This window comes from Phalacrocorax aristotelis, chromosome 1, assembly GCF_949628215.1.
Source record: "Phalacrocorax aristotelis chromosome 1, bGulAri2.1, whole genome shotgun sequence".
NCBI classification, from domain to species: domain Eukaryota; kingdom Metazoa; phylum Chordata; class Aves; order Suliformes; family Phalacrocoracidae; genus Phalacrocorax; species Phalacrocorax aristotelis.
This window is the reverse complement of record NC_134276.1, coordinates 4,949,732-4,975,883: the sequence shown is the minus strand read 5'-3', so window position 1 is coordinate 4,975,883 and position 26,152 is coordinate 4,949,732. Positions and strand designations below refer to the sequence as shown.

General features: G+C 41.8%; 1 protein-coding gene across 6 annotated transcripts in view; it reads left to right on the top strand.

Moving 5' to 3' along the window:
- Positions 1 to 26,152, top strand: part of TENM4 (teneurin transmembrane protein 4) — a 609,630-nt gene that overhangs the window by 458,584 nt on the left and 124,894 nt on the right. For all 6 annotated transcript variants that reach the window (XM_075076073.1, XM_075076149.1, XM_075076381.1 and 3 more), the window contains 3 exons: positions 227 to 421; positions 4,551 to 4,751; positions 22,833 to 23,018. In XM_075076073.1, the coding sequence (XP_074932174.1) occupies positions 227 to 421; positions 4,551 to 4,751; positions 22,833 to 23,018 (582 nt within the window). The remainder of the gene's footprint in view (positions 1 to 226; positions 422 to 4,550; positions 4,752 to 22,832; positions 23,019 to 26,152) is intronic.

The following is a 26,152-nucleotide window of genomic DNA, read 5'->3' as shown; positions in this document are numbered from 1 at the left end:
AACTCAAGAGTACTGTCTGTTTGTTTTAAACATTCATAGGAGAATAGAGTTAACAGCTGGGTGTCATCCATGTAAAATAATTGGTTTTGGCAAAGAAAAGATCAACAAATCGCACTGAAGACTGTGGATGAAGAATGTAAATCCCGCCCTGGGCTCCTGTGCTCTTGTTTGAGGTGAGGGCTGCGACCAGTTGCGTTTTAATGTGATTTCTGTTATCATTCCCCAGCCTCCTGCCCAGTGCTGTGCAGTGGAAACGGGCAGTACATGAAGGGGAGGTGCCTGTGCCATAGTGGCTGGAAGGGAGCAGAATGCGATGTCCCGACGAACCAGTGCATTGATGTCTCCTGCAATAACCACGGCACGTGCATCATGGGGACCTGTATCTGCAACCCGGGATACAAAGGCGAGAGCTGTGAAGAAGGTATTTGCAAGATACATTCAATTAGCCTTTTGCTTTGATGGTTGTCGTATAATTACAGGGATGGAGGCGATTCAGAATAGGACTGGCACTTAGACAGAACAGTAATAGGCACCTTAGAGTTACAATAGATGGATAGAACATAAAAATGATATATTGTAATAACTTGTCGTTAGCTATAATATTTGTTCAATAATTGGATGAAAAGCCATCAAATGCTTCAGAGAGACAAATCTAGTTGAAAGACCAGAACTTCTAATCATATGTTCAAATGTCCTTATTAAAGCATCCTTTCCATTTATACATCTAAACGTATAATTACTTTTACAGTGCTTTCTCCTCTGCTGTGCCATGCCAAGCGATTTCAGCTGCTTACGTACACAAAATGGTGGTGCGTGAGAGAAAGTCCTTGATTCTTGTCAGCTTTAAAAGCTTAGAAATGCTCAGGACTTGAATTAAATTCTGCTTCAAAATCAGATATTAGTTTAATGGCTCTTCCATAACATTTTTCTCACATTAGCCCCCAAACGTTTTTCATTTACATTTAGATTTGTGGCTCAGAAATACAGTGCCTTTTACACTTATCTTTAATCTTTTTGTGTAGGAAGTCACCTGCCACTGTAAACCTTTATCTTCCCGAATCTGTGACTGCTTCTTGTTGCTAAATGAAAAAAATGGACAGTTTTGTAAGTGTACAAATCATTTGGACAGTTATAAAAGTACATCCAAAAGTGCCTGATTTACAGAATAACGTTCAGCATTATTTGACAAAATTATTCTCAAAATTGTATGCAGATGACCTGAGAAATAATTATGTTTAAATTATGCTTCTACAAATGCATATATAAGGCCTCTGCACCACCTGGTAGACTTAAGACATCCACTTGATACATGTATAGGAATCACAGTGGCTTGAATTAATTTGTGGTTATCTTCATGCACGTGGGATAGAGATTTATCTGAAATGGTTTTATTTTACAGACAATGAGAATAGGCTGAACTGGATTCAGACGTTCAAATGCCATCTAATCTAGCGATTCTTTTGAAGCATTAAACGTATTGGAGTGGGACATCTCTGATGTAACATGGCTTCGGCATCAGTAAACGTTGGTGATGAAGGCAGTGCCAGCTCTGTAACAATAAGCCATCTCTTGAGAAAGCTTCGTTTTGGCTTAAGAAAGCATAAACCGGCGAAGCTGTGGGGCGTGCAAACCCCAAAGATTGTGACTACTGAAGTATCTTTAAAGCATCTCCGTAGACCTCATATTTACTAGGTCATATCTTTACTGCATAAACAGAAATTAAAAGATCCTGATTTTGCCTCCAGCCAGACGTGTTTAATGTGTGCAAATCAGAGTAAGATTTGCCCTTTTTCTAAGAGGAACCTTTTTTCCCTGGTCACATTTAAAGCAGAAAAGCCAGCCACTACTCAGTTATTGCATATTATCACTGCAGCAGGGGACAGTGTCCGTCCCACTAGGTAAAAACCAGAAAAAGAACGAAGAACAAAGAGAACATGAGTTTTCTTATAAGCTGTTTAGTATTTTTCCAAGCATGCTTGGAAATACACTTGTTTTTCATATTCAAGGCATAATTTGTATTGTGTTGTGAGGGGCCGAAGGAACTCAGAAATACGCCACGCGGGGAATCTTCAGGACATATAAATACACACATATATATATATATATTTTTAGACCCAGTAAAAAATTTGATTTACACTATTTTTAAAATTGCATTTACTTTTGAATTTCTCTTCTAAGAAAGACCATCTGGTAGTGATTATTTCTTATTATTTCTCAGTTCTTGTAACTTCACTGCATAGTCCATGTTTATGATGGGTTTTCACTCCAGGGTTTCTTCTGTCTTTTGTTTTTCCCCCACAGAAGTTCATCAGTGTTTATAAAACATCAGCCAACAATCTCACATGAGTTTTTCTTTCCTCCTTCCTTAGTTTATTGGCCCATATTTTATAAAGCATGGGCTAAGCCAGCGAGACATTAAAGGGAGGGGAGCAAATTTAAGCAGTGAAAAATGAGAAGTTACTCTTTGGGTACCGAATAAGCCTAATAACTTGTGTGATCAATGAAGCATGAAGCATATTGGGGGAAAGTGTAGAAGAGGCACTAGCCTTGCTTGCTGCATGATTTATCTTCCTGGCAAAGGTTCTGCACAACGCTGAACTATAAATGGGGCATTTTCCAACCAAGAATTAGACCATTTGGGACATTTTCCAAGCAGCAACACAGATATTTGCAAAACTCTATTTTTTTTTCCTTTTCCCAAGTACACTAGATTTTGTCAGCTCTGCCCTCCTGCCCCACGCCCCATCTCCGCGTCTCCCAGAGCTGAGCAACTAACTTTGTCAAGCAGAACTCCCTAAAAATATACCATTGTACTCCAAATCCACTAAGCAATTGATTAAGAAGAAAGCAGAAGCCCGTAATCCTGTCCCAAGGCCCTTCCGATGGTGCAGAAAAGCCTAAAGAGATGCAGCTAGTGGCTGAGATTAAAGTAGCCATTGTGTGTGACATTTTCTGAAAGGGCTCATTTCAACATGAAAAATGGCCTTGGGATTATGATAAATGGGGGGTTCTGACATGCACATTCCCCTCCTATAATCGTCTGTGTTAGAGCTGAGATAGCAGATTGTCTGCCTCCTGTGATGGAGCCCCCTGTAAAACTCACCTTTTTCCCAGTTGACCTTCAGAAGGGATGATTAATTGCCTGGAGGTAGCCTCGTGTCAGTTAGCCTGTGATCTTTGTTCTCTATGTTCAAACCATCTGCTGAGAACGTACGAGGCTGCTAACCCATTTCTTAGTCCTTTTCGTACTTATTACTGCTAAGAAAGAACGGGGCCAGGGCTCCAAGGGTCTCATGCTAAAATTGGCACCCTAGCTCCCAGCTCGCTAACAGCGAAGGAGATTTATAGACTCATCCTTTCCAGCCTCTTACAATCGTTGAGGATTGTTCCAGCTATGAGAAGGGCTCCAGGAATCAAACAAAACAGAAAATGCTCTCGCATGCCTTGGGATAGCAATTGCTGAGCCATTACTTGTCAGACTGAGAAGGTTCTGAGAATCCAGGGAATTATCAGAGCAGCCGTTGTGTTTCCTTTTAAGGTTTCTGGATCTTAAACAGGTCATTGGGATTCTTATTAGCTTTCACGGGGGGGAGAAAAATGAACAACAAACCTGCTGTGTGCGTGGTGGCCGTGTTCTGCTCTTCTGTATGAGAGCCGGGAGCCGGACAGCTTTCCCCTCGCTGCTTAGCCAGACTGACGCTTGTCGCCGATCCCCAGGGCACTGCCACACACCATTTCAAGAGATGGGAGGAATTTCTTCAGGCTGTCCTATGTGCTTTCATATATAAATAGATAATCAACTCCTCCAGTCCTTTTTTGGGAGGGTGTCTGGTGCGTTTCATATTTTTCGATTGCTGGGTGCAATTCCCCCGTGGGCAGAGGAGCTGACAGTTGCCTACAAAACACATAACTCAGGAATCAGATCAAAAATAAAGCCAGAAGAACAGTGATATCCAAAAATATATGATTTTGGTTTAATCCTTACTCCAGAAAACCGTTTAAGGATACGTTTAACGTGAAATTTGTATAAGTGTCTGTGAAACCTGTGTTCTTTTTCAGCACATTCTTCAATTTAAGCATGTATTTTGCTGAATAAGGACGTCAACTTCTGCTGAATCTTTATGTAAAATTCTCTCTCAGAAAACTAGAGCTCAGCTTTGAATTCATTAGTAATAGTAATTTAGGTTATTCTAATAGAATAAATGGAGGCACAATAGGTGTGTGAGAGAATATTATTCTTCTTCTATTCTTAATTGATATTAGCCTGTTCTGACTAGAAAGATCATTTATTAGTGGGGGCCTGGATAAAAGAATGGATTTAATCATTAAATTTTCCTTTGTTTTTTATGTAAGTGTTTTATGTCTGACTGCCTTTTTGGGACACGGTCTTCTTGCATGAAACATCTGTTTTGTGCCCAACAGGCCTTTGCTTTCTGGCCGGAGCCTTGAGACACTGTATAAGTAAGTTTGTGTAGACGGCAGCCCAATAGCTGTTTTTCTGAAATTCCCATTTGTTTCCCTGTCTCCTTCCTCTTCCTTCTCGCATGTAGTGGACTGCATGGATCCTACGTGCTCGGGCCGCGGTGTGTGCGTGCGAGGAGAATGTCACTGTTCGGTTGGCTGGGGTGGAACAAATTGTGAGACCCCAAGAGCCACTTGCCTGGACCAATGCTCCGGTCACGGGACCTTCCTCCCCGATACTGGACTCTGCAGCTGCGATCCCAACTGGACTGGACATGATTGCTCAATCGGTAACGTCAGCGGTGACTTACTGTTGTTTTTTGTTTTATTTAAACTTTGTAAAATATTCAGACTTAGATCTGCAAAAAGGGAGCTACAAATGTGTTCCAGTAAAGCACCTGTAGAGCATGACTGGAAGCAGAAATGCCATAGCTCAACTACATAAATAATTCTGCTTCCATTGCTGAGCATAGAGTAATATAATAAATAACCCCATTAAAGCCACCTAGGCTTGCTATTGTTCATTATATTGCTATGAATGTAATTGATGGTCTACATATAACTGCTTGTTCTGGTGTTGGCTCTTGATGAATCCCAGTAGCCACCAGAGGGTCTGTTTTGGTTTTTAGGAGATGACTAAGCATTCTTTAGGTGGCTGTAAACAAGAGGGAAGAGGTGCAATCCTTCAGGTCTCGTTTTCCTTCTGAATTCAAAGGCTGTGCTTTTCTAGGCTCAGCTAGAGGAGGATGAGTGTCACGTGAGGTTCCTATTAAAAGACTCTTAAGCGCTGTCCTCTATCAAGTAAAAAATAAGTTAACTGAGTAGAAGTATTTAATAGTACAAGCACCTACCAAGAAGACAGATTTTTATGGGCAGTTTTGTGTAGAGGTTTGGAACTGTGACCTTTCATTCCTCAGCTGAATGAGCATCTTGCTCAACATCTGCATCAGGTATCCGAAATGAAGGCTAAAGAAAAACTGTTCAGGAGGCTTGTCTTCCAAATGCAATTAGCTTTTAGATGCCACGCTGAGAAATGCTATAGTACATTAAATCATCAGAACCTATGGAACATTAGTCTTTTGGCTTTTGTGCCACTTTGTGTGTTTATTGTGCTCACAAACAAGAGACCACAGCAATAACAACTTCTTTACCTTATGCAGCTGGGGTGGAACTAGGCCAGATATCCAGGGCAGCTCAGTATAGGCAATGAAATGAAATGAATTTTCAGCAAAGCGACAAAAAAAAACCTATTAAAAGAGTGTATATAGTAGAAAAATTACATAAGCAACATTTTCACTGAGGAATTACTATCATGTGTAAAGAAAATCAGGTCAACTGCTTGCAAGTGTTTTAGGAGAGTATCTTCCAAGGACGGGGCAGACTCAATCAACTGGTACAAAGGACATAAAAGAAAACCTTTTTGACAATCATCGTTTGGGTTAGATGTTAGAAAGCTTGTCATAAAGTAAAATTGACTGAGTTGAACACTAAGCAAAAGAGGAGGCCTACTTGCCTGGGGCTAAAACTAGGCTGATCAAAACTTTTGCAGATGTAGGTAGGGAAGCTTTCCTGCACTGATAGGAGGATAAATTTGGTGCCAGACTTTTCCTTTCCCTGTATTAACATCGTCAATTCCACACTCTATGAGCTCATTTATAAGACCACTGTAAAGGGAAAGGCAGTAGTGTATTTCTAGTGATTTTGTGGCGTAGTTCATAATTGAGTCATTATTCTGAGTTTATATGGAGGTTTGGGGATTGCAGGGATGGATTTGGAAAAATGTTCATTTCTACACGCAAACAGAATTCACTTTCCCTTCGTTAACCTGCAGGGTCATGTACAGATGATTTATAAGCTTCCCTTATACTGCTTTTATAAATCCATCTAGTGCAAACTTTCTTTGGCAGTGTGAGGTTATTTGAGACAAACTTGAGCATCATTCCAAGACCTTTTTTCCTCACCGAGCTGCTTGTAACATTCAGGTTATTGTGCCTCACAGCTAAAATCACAGCTAAGGTGATTTGTAAACTTCCATTTCTAACCTGGACCTTTCCACTGAATTGATGACTTGATTTGAAAGACAGATTTACACACAGGGTGTGTGGTGCTTTTCCTGTATGATTAAAATAAGACTGAGCAAGCATGTTAGTACATGTAACAACGCACCACCCAGCCCAGTGGGGTGGAGGTTCTGTAGAATGGACTGAAGGGGCCAGATTTTTATTGTCCTGTAAAACAGGACCAAACAGAGCAGAAGAATTATTAAGTGAAAGAATTAAGTACTTACATAAATCAACCTCATCTCAGCAAAGCAGTTAGGACTGTGTTCAGTCCCAGTGAAATCTATCGGACTGTGCCCGTGTGGGCTAGTGCCAAGGCCAGCCCCTTTCATAAACCCCCTTGAGAAGCAGAGCGTAAGAACAGCATAATCATCTGCTAACCCAGAGTAAAACATGAGGAGGCACAGTGGGTTTTCCAGTTCTTAACACCTTGAAGTTGAAACTAATACCTGTCTGAAATGCTGTATGCTGTATTCATTCAGAAGGTATCAGTCAGTATGGAAGCAGCTAGGTGAAAGTCTGAGGGTTGCCATATGTGGAAAGTAAAACTAGACTATCTTTGAACCCTAGTCTCAGTCTTTCAGCTCGGTAGGTAGATTTCACCTGACTTTAGCGGGAGTCTTAGAGGAACACAGATTGCTGGATAACCCCCTTGGTTTTCACCAGATAATAATATTAGAGATTCTGTTTCCCGTTTATGTTATCTTTTTTCATTCCACTTAGCCTGTGTCTTCATAGACAAGCTGTGCAACTCAGTTTCTTGTGAATTCTGCTCTGCGCTGCATTGTAGGAAGGAGTGATGATATGGGGATTTTCTCCTGCTTTTTGTGTGTGCCCACTGCCAGATCTCTTGAGATGGGGCTGCTGCCGTACTACCTCAGATCTTTCACTCTAGAAAAACGCTTATTAAACATGCTTCACCTTTCACACAAGGGACAATTTCTTAGGATCCCCTTTCCCTCAGTGTGCACTTCTTTTTTGGTAGATTGCCAAATATAAAAAAAGTCTTTTAGAGAAAGGTGCAGAGGTAAGTCCAGAGATAACCTGTACTGAGCAGCAGAAGTGGCATTGTGGTTTCTCCAAGGGAGAATTAAATCCCTTCCCTTTTGCATCTTAGTACTGTTGCACAAGAAAATACAAAAAGGTCCTTTATAACCCATTTCAGCTGAAACGTCCAAGGCAATGCCTACTACAAGAAAGATAATTAAGGAACCACTCATCCTAACCCCTTTTCTCCAGGGTCTGCCGTCACAGATCCTCTGTATCCCAGGCTTTTGGCATGCTATCTCCCTTCACCTCTTAATGAGCCCTAGCAAAGGACTTCATTCTCCAAGTGCTGGCAACTAATGAAGCCGTTATAGGGTGGCTCTCTTAACCTCTTGTTGTCCGAACGTAGCAGGAAGAAGGAAATAGCCTGCGCTTCAATGTGAAAGAGAACTTAACATGTGATATAGTCTCACTCTTGACCTATTTAAACTGGACCAAGTATTTCTTGCTAGCCAAGAGGCAACAGACCACGTATCATAAGGCATCTTGGTTGCGTGCGGTAAAATAAATATGTGAGTCAGGTCGTCTGCATTTGGGGAACGCACCATTTCCCAGAGGGAATCATCAGTACAATCCCAGACCCATCAAAAAAGTATTATGCTTGGATGCGAAAGCATTCTTAAAGGAATTAAGTTATCTGGGTTTGTCCCTCATTCTCCTCAAATGCAAATCAGTGATTTTCACACTGTTCTCTGTTTGGTAGTTGACATCTTGACATGCATGATATTCACTAGTTGATTATACAAAGCAGCAATAGAAATTATGTTCTCTGTGTAATAAGTGTACTGACTTTTTCGGGGCAGTTGACGATGGTTGTACATTGACCTGCATACAGATAAGGATTCCTTCTCCATCACTCATTCATAACGACTCACTTTATGCACGGTTGACATCCAGTGCAGTACTTCAGACCTTTAAAAGTACACTGGAGAAGAGCGGTAACAGGAATAGTATTTTGTATATGGTGGACCTAAATTGGCAGTAGAGGCATAAAATCATGGGCTGCACATTTAATGATAAGAGCTGGGAACTGGAAGCTGGGACTCAGGAAAGAAGTTAGAAGTTATGATGTTTTTATTCACATTTTGAAAAGGCCTGGCCAGGGACTGAGGCTGAGCTCGCATGACTGTATCTCATGAAATCTAGTAGTTCGGTCTTATTCGTAGCTTCTCTCACCACTTCTGCTGCTAACAGTGTTTTCTGTCATTTTTTACGACTGCCCTTTTCTCCTGCTGTGACAGGGAGGAAATGCTGCTTCCTAGTGACTTGTTGCCAGACTTTTGTTACTAAGGTCTGTGATCACAAAGCTATTCAGGCAGTTATGATTTACCCACTGTCTAGAGCTATCTATTGAAGAGCTACCTTAAGTTCCTAGATTTCTGCTGTGGCACACAGAGCAGGTGTCTCCTCAGTCTGAGAACGCGTTGGACGCGCTCTCTCCCTTCTTGGAATAGTATCCCAACTACCAGGTCAATGCAGGTGCCAAAAGCAGCCATCTCAAAGAAAAGAATGAACTTGCTGGGCTGATCCAACAGGAGGCCAAAGCTGAGGACAGGGGTTTCATGCCCTGAACCTTAATGTGAACTGGGCATTGTTCTTTATAACAGAGTGCCTGTCATCTGGGACAGGAACACAGTTTCAGACCATCCATCTCCTCAGCATTTCCTGCACTGCAACATTCATCCTGGACATACTTATCTGGCTAGAAATGTTATAAATGTCTTTAGTGGACAGAAAAAAACCCGCCGGTTTTGATCCATGCCCGGTTCCATGCCATCCCCTCCTGCTTTTAGGCTTCCCATGACATTACCAATGTAATGGGATAGTGGTCCTAGAGCAGACAAACCTCTGCAGAGGGCTGTTCAGATTTTAGTTAAGTGGAAATCCTTGAAAGAGAGCTTAATTGATTCCTCGTCAATTCAGCTGCCTTCTTATTTGGGTGCTTCATGTTACTTTGGAGCAGTCTGGGTTTTAGCTTCTGAGAGATTCTCAGTTCTGCCAAATAACTGTAGAAGGCTCAGCAGGCATCATGATCACAGATTCATCGGGAGAGAGGCAATTACAGAACCGTGGCATTTAACATAAAAAATAGGAAACCCCCTCTTAGCCTGTGTGATCAGTTAAAAGAGCTTAGGAGGGGCTTCAGACTGCCACGTAATGATCACAGTGTTTGCAGATAAGCCTAGGTAAACCTGGCCTCCAAGCACGGTGGGGAAATAGTGTGGGTGGCCGTAGGGCTAGCGGAAGACCAGGTATTTATCCACCAGTTGTAAAACAGTCCTCCATGGCTTTATTGCTTTTGGTAGACTGAGACCTGGATTTAAAATAAAACTAGCATGGTATGTGTATCCATGTCTCTGATTGCAGGAAAGCCATGTTCTTGTAAACTATTGCACAGCACACTGAAGTCAATGTTTACTTTGCAGCAGAATGGGTCAATTTAAGTCCATTCACAAACAATGATTAGATTTAAGATTCTGTATCGGCTAATGGTAATGACTGAATTTTTTAGTTCCAATTTAGTTGTATAAATTAACAATGGAGAAAGACTTTCAGATAGGACCCAACAGAGTTCCCCACAGCAAAGTTGTACAGTTCACTGAAACAGGTATATTTTCTGTATTCCAATTAGTAGATAAGGAAACCAAGAAGAATTAACTTTTCAAGAGGAAAGCTAGAGCAAATGCACCTTCACCTTCCAATGTCTTTTTTCATCAGGATTTGTGCGGGAGATTGTTGCACACATGCAGACACACACACATACAGACACACAGAAACACAGTTCTCATATATCTTACCAGACAATGTCATATCCTATTGGTCAAACAGCGCCAGGATTAACACAACTTGTGTGATAAGAATTTATTTCCTTGGGCTTATCGGTGTCAACCTTACAAAACAAAATCTCCTGTTGAATTCATGTCATGCCCTAGGCCACCAAGATAAAAATCCATCCTTGGAAGATGTTCATATAATTCCTCCTTTAAACCATCTTTTCTTCATTAAGTGTTAAAAATGTCTGTATATAAGACTGATATGACATCAGCTGTCACATGATACAGGCTTGTACCCTACGGCAGGTTAGGGACCCCTTTGATGCCACAGAAATCACTGATTTGTCTTTTTCTTAGCTTTAAAACATGTGGAGAAGAACAAGAGAACTAAACCTCAGGATACAACACCTGAAATTGATAAACATCCATATATTTTAGTTCTTAACGACTTAAGAAAAAGATATTGGGCACAACTATGTAATCAAATGCCACTTTAAATTATCTTCCTTCAGCTTGTAACATGGTTGTCTCACTGTCCTTGCAGCGTAGTAAGAAACATTAGTCTGGGGCAGTTGAATTTATGGGAGCACAGGGTCGTCAAAGCTAGGCTTCAGAAGACATCAGCAAAAACTGTTCTGGCTCAACACTAAAATTTCAAACCCACTCCTGAAAGCCTTACCTTGGTCCTTTAACAGTCATGGAAGGCCAGTGAATGTTTTGTACCAGCAGGGATTTCATCCTCAGCCTTGCAGAACCATAACATGAACATGCTGATTTGTGAACTTGTGTTCTTCCCCATTTTATTTGCGTAGAGAGAAGTAAGTTTTCTCTCTGAGGGAATAAAGTATGTACGGCCCAGCGCTGTTACACAAGGCTATCACGGGCTCTGCCTGGCAGATACCTGCTTTGTGAATTGTGAAGGAGTAAGTGAATCCAGAGAATAAACAGTGTTAACAAGAACTACCATTGTACAAAACATAAAGTTTTTGATGTAGTTGGGATTGTGAGTACAGATTTTAGCCTACCCGCTGCCAAGATGAAGTTATCCTTTAAAGTCTTCTAAGCTTTTTATTAAAAATGCAATAAAGACTAAAACCAGCCAAACATTTGAAATAAAAGTATTCAGGAAGGCTTTCATTTGAATACTCTTTTATTCCTTTTCCCTTTGTTTATTGAAAATGTGTATGAGGAGACCCTGGTGTGGTGGAAAAAAAAGGTAGTAGTTGAGATGGGCTGCAGTTATTTTTCTGGGATGTCCAATTCTTCAAAAGTCCAAATATTTTTGTGGTCAACAGATGAGAATGACATACTAAAGGGAGGGAGAAAACTTCCAGTAAGATAAAAAACACAACTTACATTTCAAATACGGGTTCCTACTCACAATCTGATAGTTGAGAAATTGTCGCAGCACATTCCCCTGGCCAACCCGAGATCCGTCAAACTTCTGTCAGCCTCAGGATGTGTTTAGGCTCTTACTTTTAGCCAGTCCTCTGTTTGCAGCAGCCCACACAGCCTTGATCGGATGCAATGACCAAGGGAGAGGTTGAAGGAACTGAAAACTTGCGCTCTAGTTGTCGTGTCATACTTGGCCAAAACCAGTGGAAATGGTGATATCATCAGTCTGGCTCTGACCATTAGATCACAAAGCGTGTGCTCTGATTAGGTCATGTCTCAGGCTGAGAATAGTGTATGTCCAGTGGTGTAACAAGCAATCCCTGGTCTTCACTGACCTTAGGCATACTGTGATGAGTAAAGCTTCTTTCTCTCCTATCAGCTGTAACAGCATCAGTGCAAATTTATGGATACCCTCAAAGGGCAATGGGTAGACTCTTCCATTCCCTATTTGTTTTCTACAACAATTAGGGCTAATTCCCAACATGCCAATTTTAGTTCAGCATTCTTCCCTATCTCCGTATGTGACCTCAGCAGTCACACCATGAGCTCAAAAGTTCTTTTTGTTTGGATCAATTATGCTTTGTCTTGTGGACTTTTCTGACTGAAAACAGCAGCGATGTACTGGAGACTGTGGGGTTCATGTTAACTTGGCTAATTTGAAGAATTGATGTTTCACAGCACCACAACAAGCTGTTAAATTCCATGGTTAAAACAGGCGGTCATTAAAATGGCGTGTTTTGAGGGTGGGTAAGCAATGAGCATGTTTGCTTGTATCACTGAAGAATTATGAGTCTCAGATGACTAAATTTTGGCTTATTGTCTGACTTTGCTTTTGAAAGGAGGAGCCTCAGAGTCCTTACAGTTTCTGGACTTACATCATGCTAACATGGGGGCTGGTCATAATTTAGCCCCTTCTCTACAATAGAATATCTGTCATGAAGTTGCTTTTTTAAACAATATTAAGTCACTTCTTTGACACAGTAAGTGTGATCCCTTGGTCACTGAGGACAAAACTACTGTCCTGCAAGAGTGATGTCAACTGGTTCTTCCAGTTCTTCTGGAGATAAAACCAGTTGATCAAGCGGGTTGAGAATCTGAACCAGTATAGCCACTGCATGGACTAGGTCATGCTCATGAAACCATACGATTCAGTGTGTATTTCTGCAGCCTTGGAATTGCTCTACGGCAGTTGTACAGCTTTTGAACTGAAGATACATGATGTTCAATAGCTTTGGCCAATCAATTGGTAATCAATGGACAGAACACCGTGTAGACATCCTCTTAGTTTTGTGAGTCTAGACCTCTGCTTCTGACTGTTCCCTCTTTTAACAAGAATACTGCTGGAATATCAGCAGGGTGGATGCGTGTGTGTACTCAGGCTCTGCCTGTGATCTACCTTGATTAGGCCAGATCAAGACTATCTGCTCATACCTCACTCATTTGGCTCGGCAAGGATGGCCAGGGGTTCCATGTCAGGGCTTCTCCACTTGCATTCAGTCAATTCCACACTGCTGTTGGTGATAGCTCCTGCGACTGTGACCTTACACATCGACCCAGCTGGAGCTCATCATGATCAGAGTTTCTGCAAAGGTTTATTGGATGTTTTCAGCTTCATCAAATCATGTTTCATTCCAATTTAGAATGGCTGAGATTAAATAATAGGGAAGATAATCTAGGAGTCAGTAAAGCAGAATAACAGAAAAAAATGAGCAAGCAAAAGTCACGTAAGACCAGCGATTGTCATATAGTGGATCGGTGTCTCCTGAAGGCCAGAAAACCATGATTTGGTGAACTCTCTGAAGTGGGTACACCGGATTTAGTATAGCCTCTCTGCCCCCTTCCAAGCAGCAAGGTTCATACTCTAAAAACTACCATCACAATTTGCACTAACGAGCCCCTTTCTAATGATCTTGACAGATGAAAGTTTGAAAGGGCTTTGGAGAAGCTTTGCATCTTTTCCGTAACAGTGATCCTCCCAGACCAGTGTTGAGGCATGTGGACAGCACAGCAGGCACAAAGCTGCCCATTTGATATCTAACTTCTGGATATGTCGTACATGTTCTGCGTCTCCTTTTGAAAAAAAGATTAATAACAATAAAATTTCTACGTTCACGTTCCTTGGTGAAATGTGGTCTGAAGAAAAGGGAAACCGTGTTGGGACTGTCTGATCAGTAGTGCTGACCTCTGAATAAGGGAATCCCAAGCAAATCTAGCTTGTGATTACTTCAGCACACACATTTATAAATGCTCTGTTGAATTTATTTGAGACAAACCCAAACTATATAGAACTGGAAAAGAAATCAGTTCTTTCTCATGACTGTAAGCATGAGCAAAAGCCTTTTCTACTGTCAAATTATCTCCTCCTTATGGACACAGAGAGGAAATTAAAATTAGTCAAGAGAAGAATCCTTGTTAGGAACTTCATTTAATGCATTAGGAATTGTTTCTTCTCTGGGAAGCTTTAACTCACATCCCAGAAAGCATAGAGATCCAATTAAGCATCAAAGAGAAAAACATAATCCTGCACATTGGGATATTTATTTTTATTCAACAAGTCTCATCTGCAAGACTGAAGTCCATCAATCCCTGGCATTTCATGTCCTGCTATTCAACAGCAAGAGACAGTTTAAAATAAAGTTCAGAATAATAAATAAAGGGAAGATTGACACGGGTACAAAAGTAAATCACAGCTATAGAGGAGATGCTTTAGACACAATGTGGTGGTCAGTCCCTAGCATTTAAGGCAAGGATGAAAATAGGGTATAAATATTGCAGAAACCAGAGGCTGGTAAAAGGCAGCAGACCAGTTTAATGGAATTTCATCTTGCAGAGTTACAGCTTTTCAGACAGGAGCTGGAAAACCTTTATGCAAATACGAAGCAAGCTGAAATTGCACTTAGAAATGAGATTTTTTTTTTTTTAACAGAGATCCGAACTGTACCACTGTACCTTGTGCAGCTGCACAGATTGGGTAAGAGCTGTGATCCATTAGCACGGGGATCGCTCATGACTGCTCCTGCTCTTACTGTTTCTAGCAAGGACTCCCAAGGGTGCTAGGTGCTGTATGTTTATAGAGCAAGAGGCTCAGTCTTGGAGAACAGATCAGTTGAAGTATATTACTATACCAGACTCATTCATTACTCATTTTCGAAATGGAAGGTGGGTTCCAGGGCAGTTATGGGACAGATCTCCTGGATCTGCTCAGCCCCAGCTGAGCAGCTGCTCTGTGGACGCTTCATCTCCAAGTTAGGCAGCTCTGAGCTGCCTAGATTCCTGATCTGAGTCTCCAGAGAGATGAGACCTAGAAGGGTATTTGCAGAAGCCTTTCAGTTAAACACAAAGCTGCTTACGCAAGCAAAGAACTAAATATCGGGAAGGAATGGGGGAAAGGGCTGAAGTGGGGTTAATCTTTTATGTCTAGCTGAAGGCCAGAGATGGGTGCTTTCTTTTATTAGGGATTTCCACCAACCCTTCTCCTAGCGATAGACAGCTAAGCCAGCTCAACCGCTTAGAGTAAAAACTCTCTCCTCTTCCATCATGCACATGTTCTATACCTCCTTGGTGAATACCCAGTCTTTTCTGCAAGTGCAGGGTTGTGCCTTCTGCACATGTATTGGAGACGTGCGCTCAGTCCTCCTTCTGCAGAGCCTGGCTACAGACAGCGTTTAGGCCAACTGAGGTGTCCTGGTTAGGGTCAGGCTGTAACGCAGGGTATGCATTCCCCAGTGCAAGCACCCCAGGATGCTCCTCAGGGCTTCAGGCTCAGGTGAAAACTCAGGTGTCCTGAGTCACATTTCAAAACCATCGCTAAAGGCCAGTGTTCTTCCTGATGAGGGACGATAGCAAAGCTGGTGGATTAATTTTCAGTCTCTGGAGAGCACCCTTTAACCTGGATTTCCTCATCCATGGAAAGAAAGGAAATAACTTACCTTTCAGATAGATTCCATTTGCTGAGCTATATAAATGTCGTTGGCCTCCTTCCGTGGCGTGGACAGTCATCTCGGTACCAGAAGTTTAATTACACTCATAGAAGCAAACAGGTCTTATATTTATTGACATAATAATTATTATTTCTGCATTAATAATTTTTAAATAACTGATGTATGTTTTAAAAATAGGTAAATAGATTATTTGTATAAAGTGTTATGTTATGCCAACCTTGCTTTTAGGACATGATCTCTGAAGGAGAAAACACATGACCTTCAGTTAGTGACACGGACACAAGTTGCACAACCGTTGCCCGGTCGCTTCTGAAACGGGATGGTTTTCAGAGGATGCCACGCTACAGATTTGTTACTGGCAAGGACAGAAAATTCAGACCTCTCCTTTCAGGTTTTTTCTTGCTCCGTAGTTTGAACCCTTCCTTATTACACATGTAAAAAGGATGGTTTTAAAAGCTAATGAGCTTTATGTCTCCTTCGGTTCCAGCAGAGGCGTTCGTGTGTCACTACAGAGTTCTCAGATCACATAAATGAGAGTTTCATAACACTGCAGAACACATTTCATTATGAAGAATGTATTTAGCCCTTCACTGCTGTCTAAATCACACCCATTGTGAACCTCCTGGTTTTTCCATCCGTATCTTTATATTAGATGCTTTTCCCAGATATCCCCCATAACTTGCCTTCTAAGGCAAATGCAGGTTGTGGAAACAAGGCTTAGCTCCTCACCAAAGCCAGCCTTTTAGCTCTGCGCAGTGCCTCTCTCCTGTGCTGCTTTTCTGGAAAAATCTGTCCGAGGCTGGAAATGGCCTTAGATGAGCCAACTTGAAATAGGAAAATCCCAGTTAAGTTAATAATTTTTAATGATTAAATTTCCTATTAATATGTTGAAGGTCAGTGGAACTGCCCCAGTTTTCAGGAAGCTCTGAGCAATTTCTCCAGATCTTATATTTTAGCACTAAATCCATATTTATTAAAGGATTTAGCAGGCAGGTCAGAAGCAGCTAAATCTCTGAGTCTGCATCACATGAATGCTAAAGGAAAATTTTCATCTGCGTTGCTCTTCTCTAAGCTGGAAAGCTTTAAACTGTTGTCAAGCCAATTTTAGGATTTTGGGGGGATAGGGGTAAACGTAAAAATGGATTTGCTATAAATGAAGCACAAATTGACATCGCTATCCTTTTCCCAACCCAATTCTTCAATGTAATGTGAAAATAATATGAAATTCTGGATTATGCCGCTTCCTGTGTTGGAAGCTACCGTGTCTGTTATATCAATTAAAAAGGGCCGTGAACAAAGCATTACACTGGCGGCTAGTGTTTGATAGGTTTCTTTTCCCACTTTTCTTCTGAAATATCAAAGGCAACATAGCAGACTTTTTATTCTTAAGGGGACAGATTTGGGTCAGGTTTTAGCAGAATATGCAAAAAAATAAAAAAGGAAAGAAAGAAAGAATCAGGTACAAGGTTTTTATTTGTATGAGTAATTGCTTTATTATTCTTACTTCTGAAGTGGACTGTGACCTCATTACACCTGGCACAGTGCAAACGCAGAACAAAAAGGATAATCTTGGCCTCAGATAGCTGAGATCCTTAAGCATTAAGTGAACAACAACAGACAGACATGCTGATGGAGGTAGAATAAAATTACAATACCATTTTCATCAATGCAATGTGGAGAAGTTAAGGCACATCAGCAGCCTCTGTCAAGGTTTTGGGTAGGTTTCAAGTTGGATTAGTATTTTTAAGAGAGCCTTGAGGAAACCTGAGGCAGCCTTTACAGACCAGAGGGAAATCTTTCCCCCAGTCATGTCTAAAAATGAGCCAGCAGGCAGTTGAGGCTGGCCTCATGGGCTGGTTCCCGGTGGGGGTGAGCAGTGATGGAATAGAGCAGGTCCTGAAACTGAAGAGGAGTCATGTATTTTTTGGTTATTTGCACAAAAAATAATGGGAATCCTGTTGGAATGGTATTATCCTTTTCTAAGGATGGTGTTTATGATGCACCTGAGACCCCCGTGTGAACCACCCAAAACTCAACAGCGCCTTGAGGACAGTCTGCTCCACAAGTTCTCCATGAAAGAGGCTTCAGGTTAATTGTCCTCTGGATCTACCTGTCTTTCCTCCTTGACCCCCAGAGGGCAACTAGGCTCAACTGAGTTCTTCTTGTAAGAGTGACATTCGGTGGGGTGGAATCCGGGCCATGGAAGACACCAATCCTAGGCAGTAACGTGGCAAAAAAACAGATGGTAGAGTAGAAATTAACTTGATTCCTTAGATAAAACCCTGCATCCGTGAATCAATTAACATCCATCAGTGCCCGCTGGTAAGTGCAAGTGTCAGGGAGCAAAATACAGGGTATTACTCAAAGTCCAGGTATTTCCCACAGAGGTGCCTGGGTTGATGGTACCTTTTGAGGGCAGTAAGCCTCATATTTCCTCTTAGAACTGGGCGCCAGATTTGCTCAGAAGATCCCCTTCCTTCAAGAAGCTACAGGCGGCTTTTGAGAGCTGCACGGCAAGATGAAGTAAAACACAATGCACCTCTAGGAGAGGATAAGGAATGGCTAAGCTGTTCATACAAACAGAGGAAGAGATTGAAGATGAAAGGAAATATTTAGTCACCTTTTGGGAACAGCTGGTGTGAAAATATTTAACAGGCAGGTCTTTTATGCACAAGCATAGTGTTCTAACTAAGCTTAAATAGGCAGGAGCAATATAGTGCAGCTGGCCAGTCTATGAATACTGTAATAGGAGAACTAAAAGCTTGCCTTCTCATTTGCTCATGCAGCTCAGATGGTAGCTAATCATGTCCTCTAATTTTAACAACAGAACTGGGAAATGTACCAACAACAAAAAAAAAAAAAAAGAAAATGCAGCTTGTAATAAGAACAGAGGTGGCAAATTCTGTCCCTGGGACTGAGTGACGAAGAAACGATTCACCTGCCCTTTTCTGTAAACCAGCCTAAGTTGTCTTGAGCTGCCCAAAAAGACCTGTATTTAAGTGGAAACTTAATCTGAAATCCATTTTGATAATTTCTTTGAGTGTCACCAGGAAAGTAAAAGCTACTCTGACTATTTGATCACCCATTAGAAACCTGTGAGCATTTAAGAGTGCCGTGTTATAAAGGGCCAGGACATACAGCAGGATGTGTGTTGTAAGGCTATTTAAATTGCATGGGTCCCATCTATCTTTAAACTGGCAGGTAAATGGGAGATTTAGATTTGAGAATTCCTGGTTCCTGGCTCCCTGTCAGAAATAATTACACTACGTTTTAGAGAGACTGTCGTAAGTAGTTTGCTTCACAAGTGTTTTTCACAGCCGAGGGTCTTTATTACAGCTCTTGGGGCCTGGGAATCCAAACCACCTTATATATCCATTATATATGAATTTTCATACATTCATAACCTGGAGCCTGCGCTCTCTTGCATGCGTGGGTATGGCTGGGGTCTCAGCTGGGTGGGAGGTGAAACCCAAAATGTTCCCGGTGTCCCGTTCTGGGTTAGCCCAAGATCTGTTCGGTTTAGATCATTCAGTGCGTGTCCCTGGCCCGCGTGTCCAAAACTGTTCCTCGGCAGCATGGTGTCTGGGAGATATTTCAGTCAAGTTGTAAATGTCCCATTGGGTTTTCCATCCCTTTTCATAGGAATGACTCTACAGAGATTCTGCCTTTCAGAAAGTGCTTTTTTTTCTCTCTTCACCGTTTTTGAACGTCACTCCATTATCCGAGTTTCACACCTTTAAATAACTCCAAGAAGGCTTCTGACTATCACTCAAAATAGCTTCCTTCTGTCCCTGCTTTTTTTTCCCTGCTCCACCAACCTGTAGATGTCCGACCTACTGTCATTTCCCTGACTTATTGACAGGACACAAGACTGGATATCTGGACATCTAGGAGGTCCTGTGCCTGTCACAGAGTTCACATATACCTGTAGACCCCTCACTTTACTTCTTTGTGCCTTGTTTACTTCGTCTGTCAAAACAGAAATAACATCTTAACGTCGAAGAAACCACTGGCACTCAGACTCGTTAATATTCTCAAACCAAAGATAAAATATTAAGTAAATAATAGTAAAGTCCTTAAGATGTTCGCATGGACAAGGGGCTGAGTCCTCCAATATGCCAATTTTCCTGTCCTTCACTGGAGATACTTGTCCTTTTGGAATTTCAGAGCTTCACAGCCAGGAGTGGAGTTTACTCGTGGTGCATGTCACTGGGCTTGAGGATACCAGTGCTCTCCCCAGCTTAGAGATGAGACCCTGAAGGTCAAAGCTCGGGAACGGGACATAATGAAGATGTGCAGTAACCGAGCTGGAGTTCTCTGGGTTGCTAGGTGAACTGGGAGCAAGAAAAAAGTTCAGCACATATGAATAAGGAATGTAAACCAATAACCACAGGAGTTGTTTCAGTCCAACGCTGGAGTATCCCTATGGTGAAAGACTGCCGGGAAGCACCAGAGGCTACAATACTTTTCTAGTTCAGGCTTAAATACCAGCAGCCTCAGACTTTGTACTTTCTCAATGCATTTCTTATCAGCTTGCTGAAATTTTAGTACCGCAAATCTAACTTTTTATTTTTTATCTGCTGTTTCCTTTATCCTCCCTCAGACTTTGTTCATCAGATCAGCCAAGGAGAGCTAATTTTTTTTTTTTAGTGCAGCTTTATTTCTACATTAACTAATTTGCAGGTCCTGTGTGTTCGCATACCATCCTGACCAGCCCACGCTCCATTGCAGTGCTGTCTGGCAGTTGGGGAAAGGGGTAGAAAACACACATGGCTGGGCTCCAACCCTCTTGCAAGTTGATAATTGCCCATCCCTTCTGTTCATAACGGGCACTGTAGTATGATATTACCTCCCTCGCATCTAGGAGCTGTGAAAATCTGTCTCTCAATGACAGATGCGAAGTAAAAACTTCTGACAGAAACTCAAGAGTCCTTCCTCAGCCATGTCTTACGCGATAGCGTAACTTCCACTGCCTTCCAGTAAAGCTTACATTAGATTTTGTTCCATTTGGGCAGCAAGTGGTATGTGCACATCCTCGATTTAAACACCCGAGGTGCTCAAATACTTTTGCAAGTTTGACTCTAAATGGAACAGACAAGTTCCTGATTGTCTCAAGTACGTTTGAACTCCAAAGTTCTTTCATTAGAAATTTAAATACATAGTACTAAATGTTTGAGAGGGTTTGGAGACATTCAAGATATTGCAGCAAATGGAGTTCAACAGGAAACTGTTTCACCTCCTTGGACTGTCGTAAGCAGGCACAAAATACTGTGTTCTTGTCGCACCTGAAAAATGAGGTGTTTTCTGGGCATGCAAAGCATTATTCTTGTTGCTGTCGTAGCTACCATTGTCCAAAGAGCTCTCTGATTCTTGGAGACAAGGGTCCATTTCAGCGTGAGGGTCTGAAGACCTTCCAGTCTCTCCCATGATGCAAAACCTTCTTCCTGGGGTTGAAGTGAATGTTCCAGCCCCACATCAGGAGTGTGTCAAAAGTCCCCGAACAGCCTAAGCTTCCTGTTACAGGCAATATTAATTAGCAAAAGACTAAAGGCAACTTAAGTAAGGCTGAATTTCAGTCAGGTGTGATGTTAATGCAGGCTGAGTAGTTTTGAATATTTTATGTGCAGCCAGTGACCTGAAGTAAATGTCTTGTATAATAGCAGTCGCCCCTCCGCCACACGCCTCAAGGCCTGAATCCTGCACTTTATATGCCCAGAAGTGCAAAGAGAGGCACTGGAGATGGGTTGGCATCTGAGATATTAATTTTAGGAGTACATATTGGGGGAAGAGAGAGAAAAAGTGCTCTGCAGAGTACCCTGGTACCCCTTTCTGGGTTTCCAGCCCACCCCTGCTCAGCATTTCTTCCGTTCACATCTTCTCTCCACTCTCCCCAAAGGGAACTGTGTCCCTACCCTCTAAAATCTATAAAATGGCTCCGTCACACACACGGCTTGAATCCAAAACATTTGGGAAAGCTCGATCCAATTTAGATGCACCAGGCAGATGTCAGAGAGCGGGGCTAAGAGCTGATAGTCTGAAATACAGTCTGAGTTGCCTCTCCTCTGCATGAGGAGAGCGCAGTCATGGTTTTATGAGAGATGGAAAGTGAGCAGCCAGGCGATGTGAACCTGGAGAAGAATAGATGGATTCATTTCATTTCATTTGCAGTGTAACACCACATCTGTATTTGGTTTTATTTTTTTCCTTGAAATCGGTCCTGTATAGTAATGGTGGTAACAGGGATTTTAACGCCTGACTGGTGGGTACCTGTTCCCCACCAAGTCTCAATTCTTCCAGACAAATACAGTGCAGATGAAAACATGAAGTCCCCCAAATTCATACCATGGGCATGACAGGTTTTAGCCAAAATTCTCATGCTGGGCCAAAATATTATGTGTCCTCATGTCTACTGGGGCTCCCGGAGGGTGGGAAGGCGAGCTAATGTGCTTTAGCTCCTCTCTTCTTTGGAGGTAAGTACCGAAGTGCCCAGCTGTGGCTCTGTGCTTCCCTTAACTCCAATAAGTCTTGGGGACAAGCACCATCCTATCAACTCCAGTGCACGTAGCTGACAAAAAGAGACCTCTCCGAATGCCTGAGAGGGGATTTTTAATGGCGTGGTAGGAGAACAGAGACATAGCAGATGTGCAGACTTAGTAAAAATAGAAAGATTCTATATTAGTTTTAAAGTGAGAAGAAGGGTTTTAATGAATCCTATCCCCAGGACGGTGGGTTAAAAAGCCATAAACAGGCTTTACTAGCACTTAACTTTAGCATCAGTAGTTTATCAGCACATTGTTTCCACACTTAACCAGATTTTAATTAAATGTGACTTTTGTTCTGCTTATTGGAAGAGCCTTCCCCTTCGGATTTGGTGATCACAAAAGCTCAAGGAGTGCAAGAGAATTAGAAAGCAAATAGGAGGATCAATCACAGCAGACCTCTGCAATCCACGTCCATCTTTTTTTTATAATATACTTATTAGATTCTCATTGTTAGGAAGGATTAGTGTTATGAGCTCCAGGAATTCCTTTCATGGCCCTGTAAGGCGAGGTAGTGAAGTGTGGCTGCTTTTCTTGACAATAACACTCTGGATTTTCCCCCTCTCCCTTCTCTCCACCCATATCCCCTCCTCTCTCTTCTCTCCTCTCCCACAGAGATTTGTGCAGCGGACTGCGGAGGACATGGCATTTGTGTCGGAGGCACCTGCCGCTGTGAGGAGGGATGGATGGGCACAGCCTGTGATCAGCGAGCGTGTCACCCACGCTGCAATGAGCACGGGACGTGCCGGGATGGCAAGTGTGAATGCAGCCCGGGCTGGAACGGAGAGCACTGCACTATTGGTAGGGAGAAAGAAAAAACAACTACTTTTAAAAGAATAATTGATGATCAGGGAGGAGAAAAGGCGCATGCTTAATTGAATACGTGTGACTTAGTGTAGCATGAGCACCTTTGTTCTTGGATTTCAAGTTCTGACATCATACATTTTCATGTGGGAACAAGGCAAAATGTCCTTTCATTTGTTGATGGAATGGCTATATATATTTTTATTATCAGACATGAAGTACACCTGTGTGGTGTTCAATCTCCTAGAGACAAGGTGTCAAATGTCAGCTAGATGATTTTAAAAACATCCCACTTTGCCTCTCTCGAAATGTCTTTCTGTGGCCCCCAAGACTTCTCTCTTCTATGGTGACAGCATTTTCAGAAACACGCATCTGATTTAAAGTTCTTTCCTTTTATTTGCTCCATTATTTGCACTGCCACTTTGCTTGCCAGTATGGAAGAGGAAACGGCAGTCAGATGACTTCTGGCTGGTATTTAACCCTGTCTTGCTTATTCCTTGTCAGCCTGCTACCTTTCTAACCATTTCATTTCCCTCTCTCTTTGGTTCTGTATTTGTCATGCACCTGGCACTTATCTTGAGCTCTCAGTGTCGTGTCTATTATTATTTGGCCACCAATGTGCCAAACTCATGCAAAGAGGTACAGTTCTCACGTTAAGCAATTTGCAGCATCATTAATGAACTGGCTTATTTTACCTTCCTCCTCCATCTCACTTAACTCCTTGATGCATTTTCCCTTCTTCCTTTTTTCTGACTGTCATGCATTCAACCGCTTTAGTCCCCATTCCATAGTCATGCTATAAAATCAGTAGCATTAAAACTCCCCAGATACCATTTATTACACATTGATGGAAAGCTAAATTACTGAATGCAGTTCTGCTCTCAGTAATGCCTGTGTGGACCTGGAAAAAAAACCACGTGACTTTAGAAGAGTTGTTCCAGAGTGAGAATTCTCCTCCAGTCATTTTGTTTTAATCAACATCTTTGAAAGACAAGAAAATTTACTTCTACGTTGCTTTCATTATGCCATGGTGCGTATAAATCACCTGCATCAGAATTAACCCCTAGCAGTACCTGGGCACATCAGCATAGCTACCTCTGTGGATTATCAGCGTAGTTATATGTAGACACCACTTCTTTTGCTCGCACACCAGGTGAGTTTGCATGCACAAAGGCAGACAGGGAATGAAGCCCAATCACAAGATTTAATTCCAGCGTTAGGGTAATGGTACAAACCATATCTGTGGCTCAATTCTACATATGATTTATTTCTGCTAATCTCACCCTACCATGTTATGTTCTCCACATGCATCCCCTAATGAAAAATATCTAGCTCTTAAAACTTCCTCTGTCTCATTAGACATTACATTCTACTTTCTTTTCTCTGTCTCTAGCAGCTTTCCTTTCTTTTCATGAGGAAGGGTTTAAAAAAGAACCCTCTCTTAAATGACTTTAAAATGAAAAGAGAGCAGTCCTGTGTTAATTGGAATCCTGTGTTTCTATAATATTATTTTAAAGCCTTGTGTTCAAGTCCTTTGATTCAGAAAGCAAAACATTCATGAAAGAGTTTTGAAAGAAAAAAATAAAGTTCAGCAAAAGCCCCCAAATCCAGGGGACAATTTTATATGAAAGTCATTTATGCACAACGAAAGCCTGATTCGTACTGTCAGTGCCATTTTATTAGTTCTGCTGCAAAACCAAAATGCCACTAATTTGGTATATGGTATTTCTCCACACAGCTGATATGCCCTGGCTGTTTTCGAACAACAAGCTTTTATCTTTCATGGTAATTAGATTTACCCCATTATTTGTAGTTTTCCTCACTGTAAGTATAAAGAGTCTGTGTTATCATGGGAAAGGCCAGCACCGCAATGCAGTCAGCGCCGAGATTTCACTGGTGCGCACTATCATTTTGTGCAGCGCTACCTGCCTGTTGCAGTGCTGCCTTGGTTTAGGAATCATTCTTTAATACTTAAAGTGCTGGAGCAATTCTATTTCTTTTCACTTCCCTCCTCCCCCCCATCTTCTTGCATGGTGATTTAGCAATGAATTTGTACATAGTCTCATGCCTCTGAAGCTATAAACCGTATTTCCTGTAGAATATTTCATTGATAAATGTGTAGAATGTAAAAGAGATTTGGCAAAGTCATAAATATCCAAGAAAATTGAATAGCTTTAGAAGGAGTAATAAGCTAGTTGTATCGGCACAGATGAAAGGACATTGACTTGGAATTACATTAAGTATGTGGAAAGCATTCCCCTTGTCCTTGTGTAATTTCCCTGCATGGCAACTTGTTCTGTTGACGGTAATTCCATATATGTCTGCGTCATGGCCCGGTTTGCTTTAGCACTGACAAGCATAAAACCCCATTGCTGAAGTGATGCTTTAACAATATCGCCATGTGTGCAGGTAACGTGGTAGAAATGGATGATCGGAGTAAAGAACACTTCTTCCATTTCCTGTTGAGCGTGTTTGAGAGCAAGAAACCCTCTTCTTTTGTAGGTTATAGGAGGCTCTTACGGTGTTCAAGGGAACTCTGATCCCAGTGGATTAATTTTGTTTGCTCATACAAAGGGTTGGGTTACCAAATACACTAGCTTGATTGCTCACATTCACAGATTTCATTAGAGGAACCCCAGTTAATTCCCAACCAGGAAATTGATGCAGAAGCTTGCATTCATCATCCCAATTCAGCAAACTTAGCGCATCCAGGAAAAGAGTAGAACAGAAAGTTGATTATATAACTGCAGGAATCCTGAAACCCAGCAGAATGGTTCAATCGATTTACTCTAATTACTTAAAGGAAAAAAAAAAAAAAACATGACAACAGCCACAATGCAAGACTCCTATGATGGGCTCTCCAGCAAATTCCAAATTTGCCCCCAGTTAGAAACACCGCAAGAATTCAAATTTCTTCTGTTCTGGCCTAAGCCACATCGAGGGAGCATGGTAGGTTTTAGGAGCATTGCGTTTAAAGGTGAAATAAACCCTCTTTCTGTGGGATCTGAAAGGCCAAATTACAACTCAGCCCTGTGGCAGGCTGCTCCATGGGGTTGATTCACAGGTGGCACCACAGAAAATTTCCCGGGTTTAATAAACAACTTCAGAAATTTCCCAGGGCCGTAACAGCC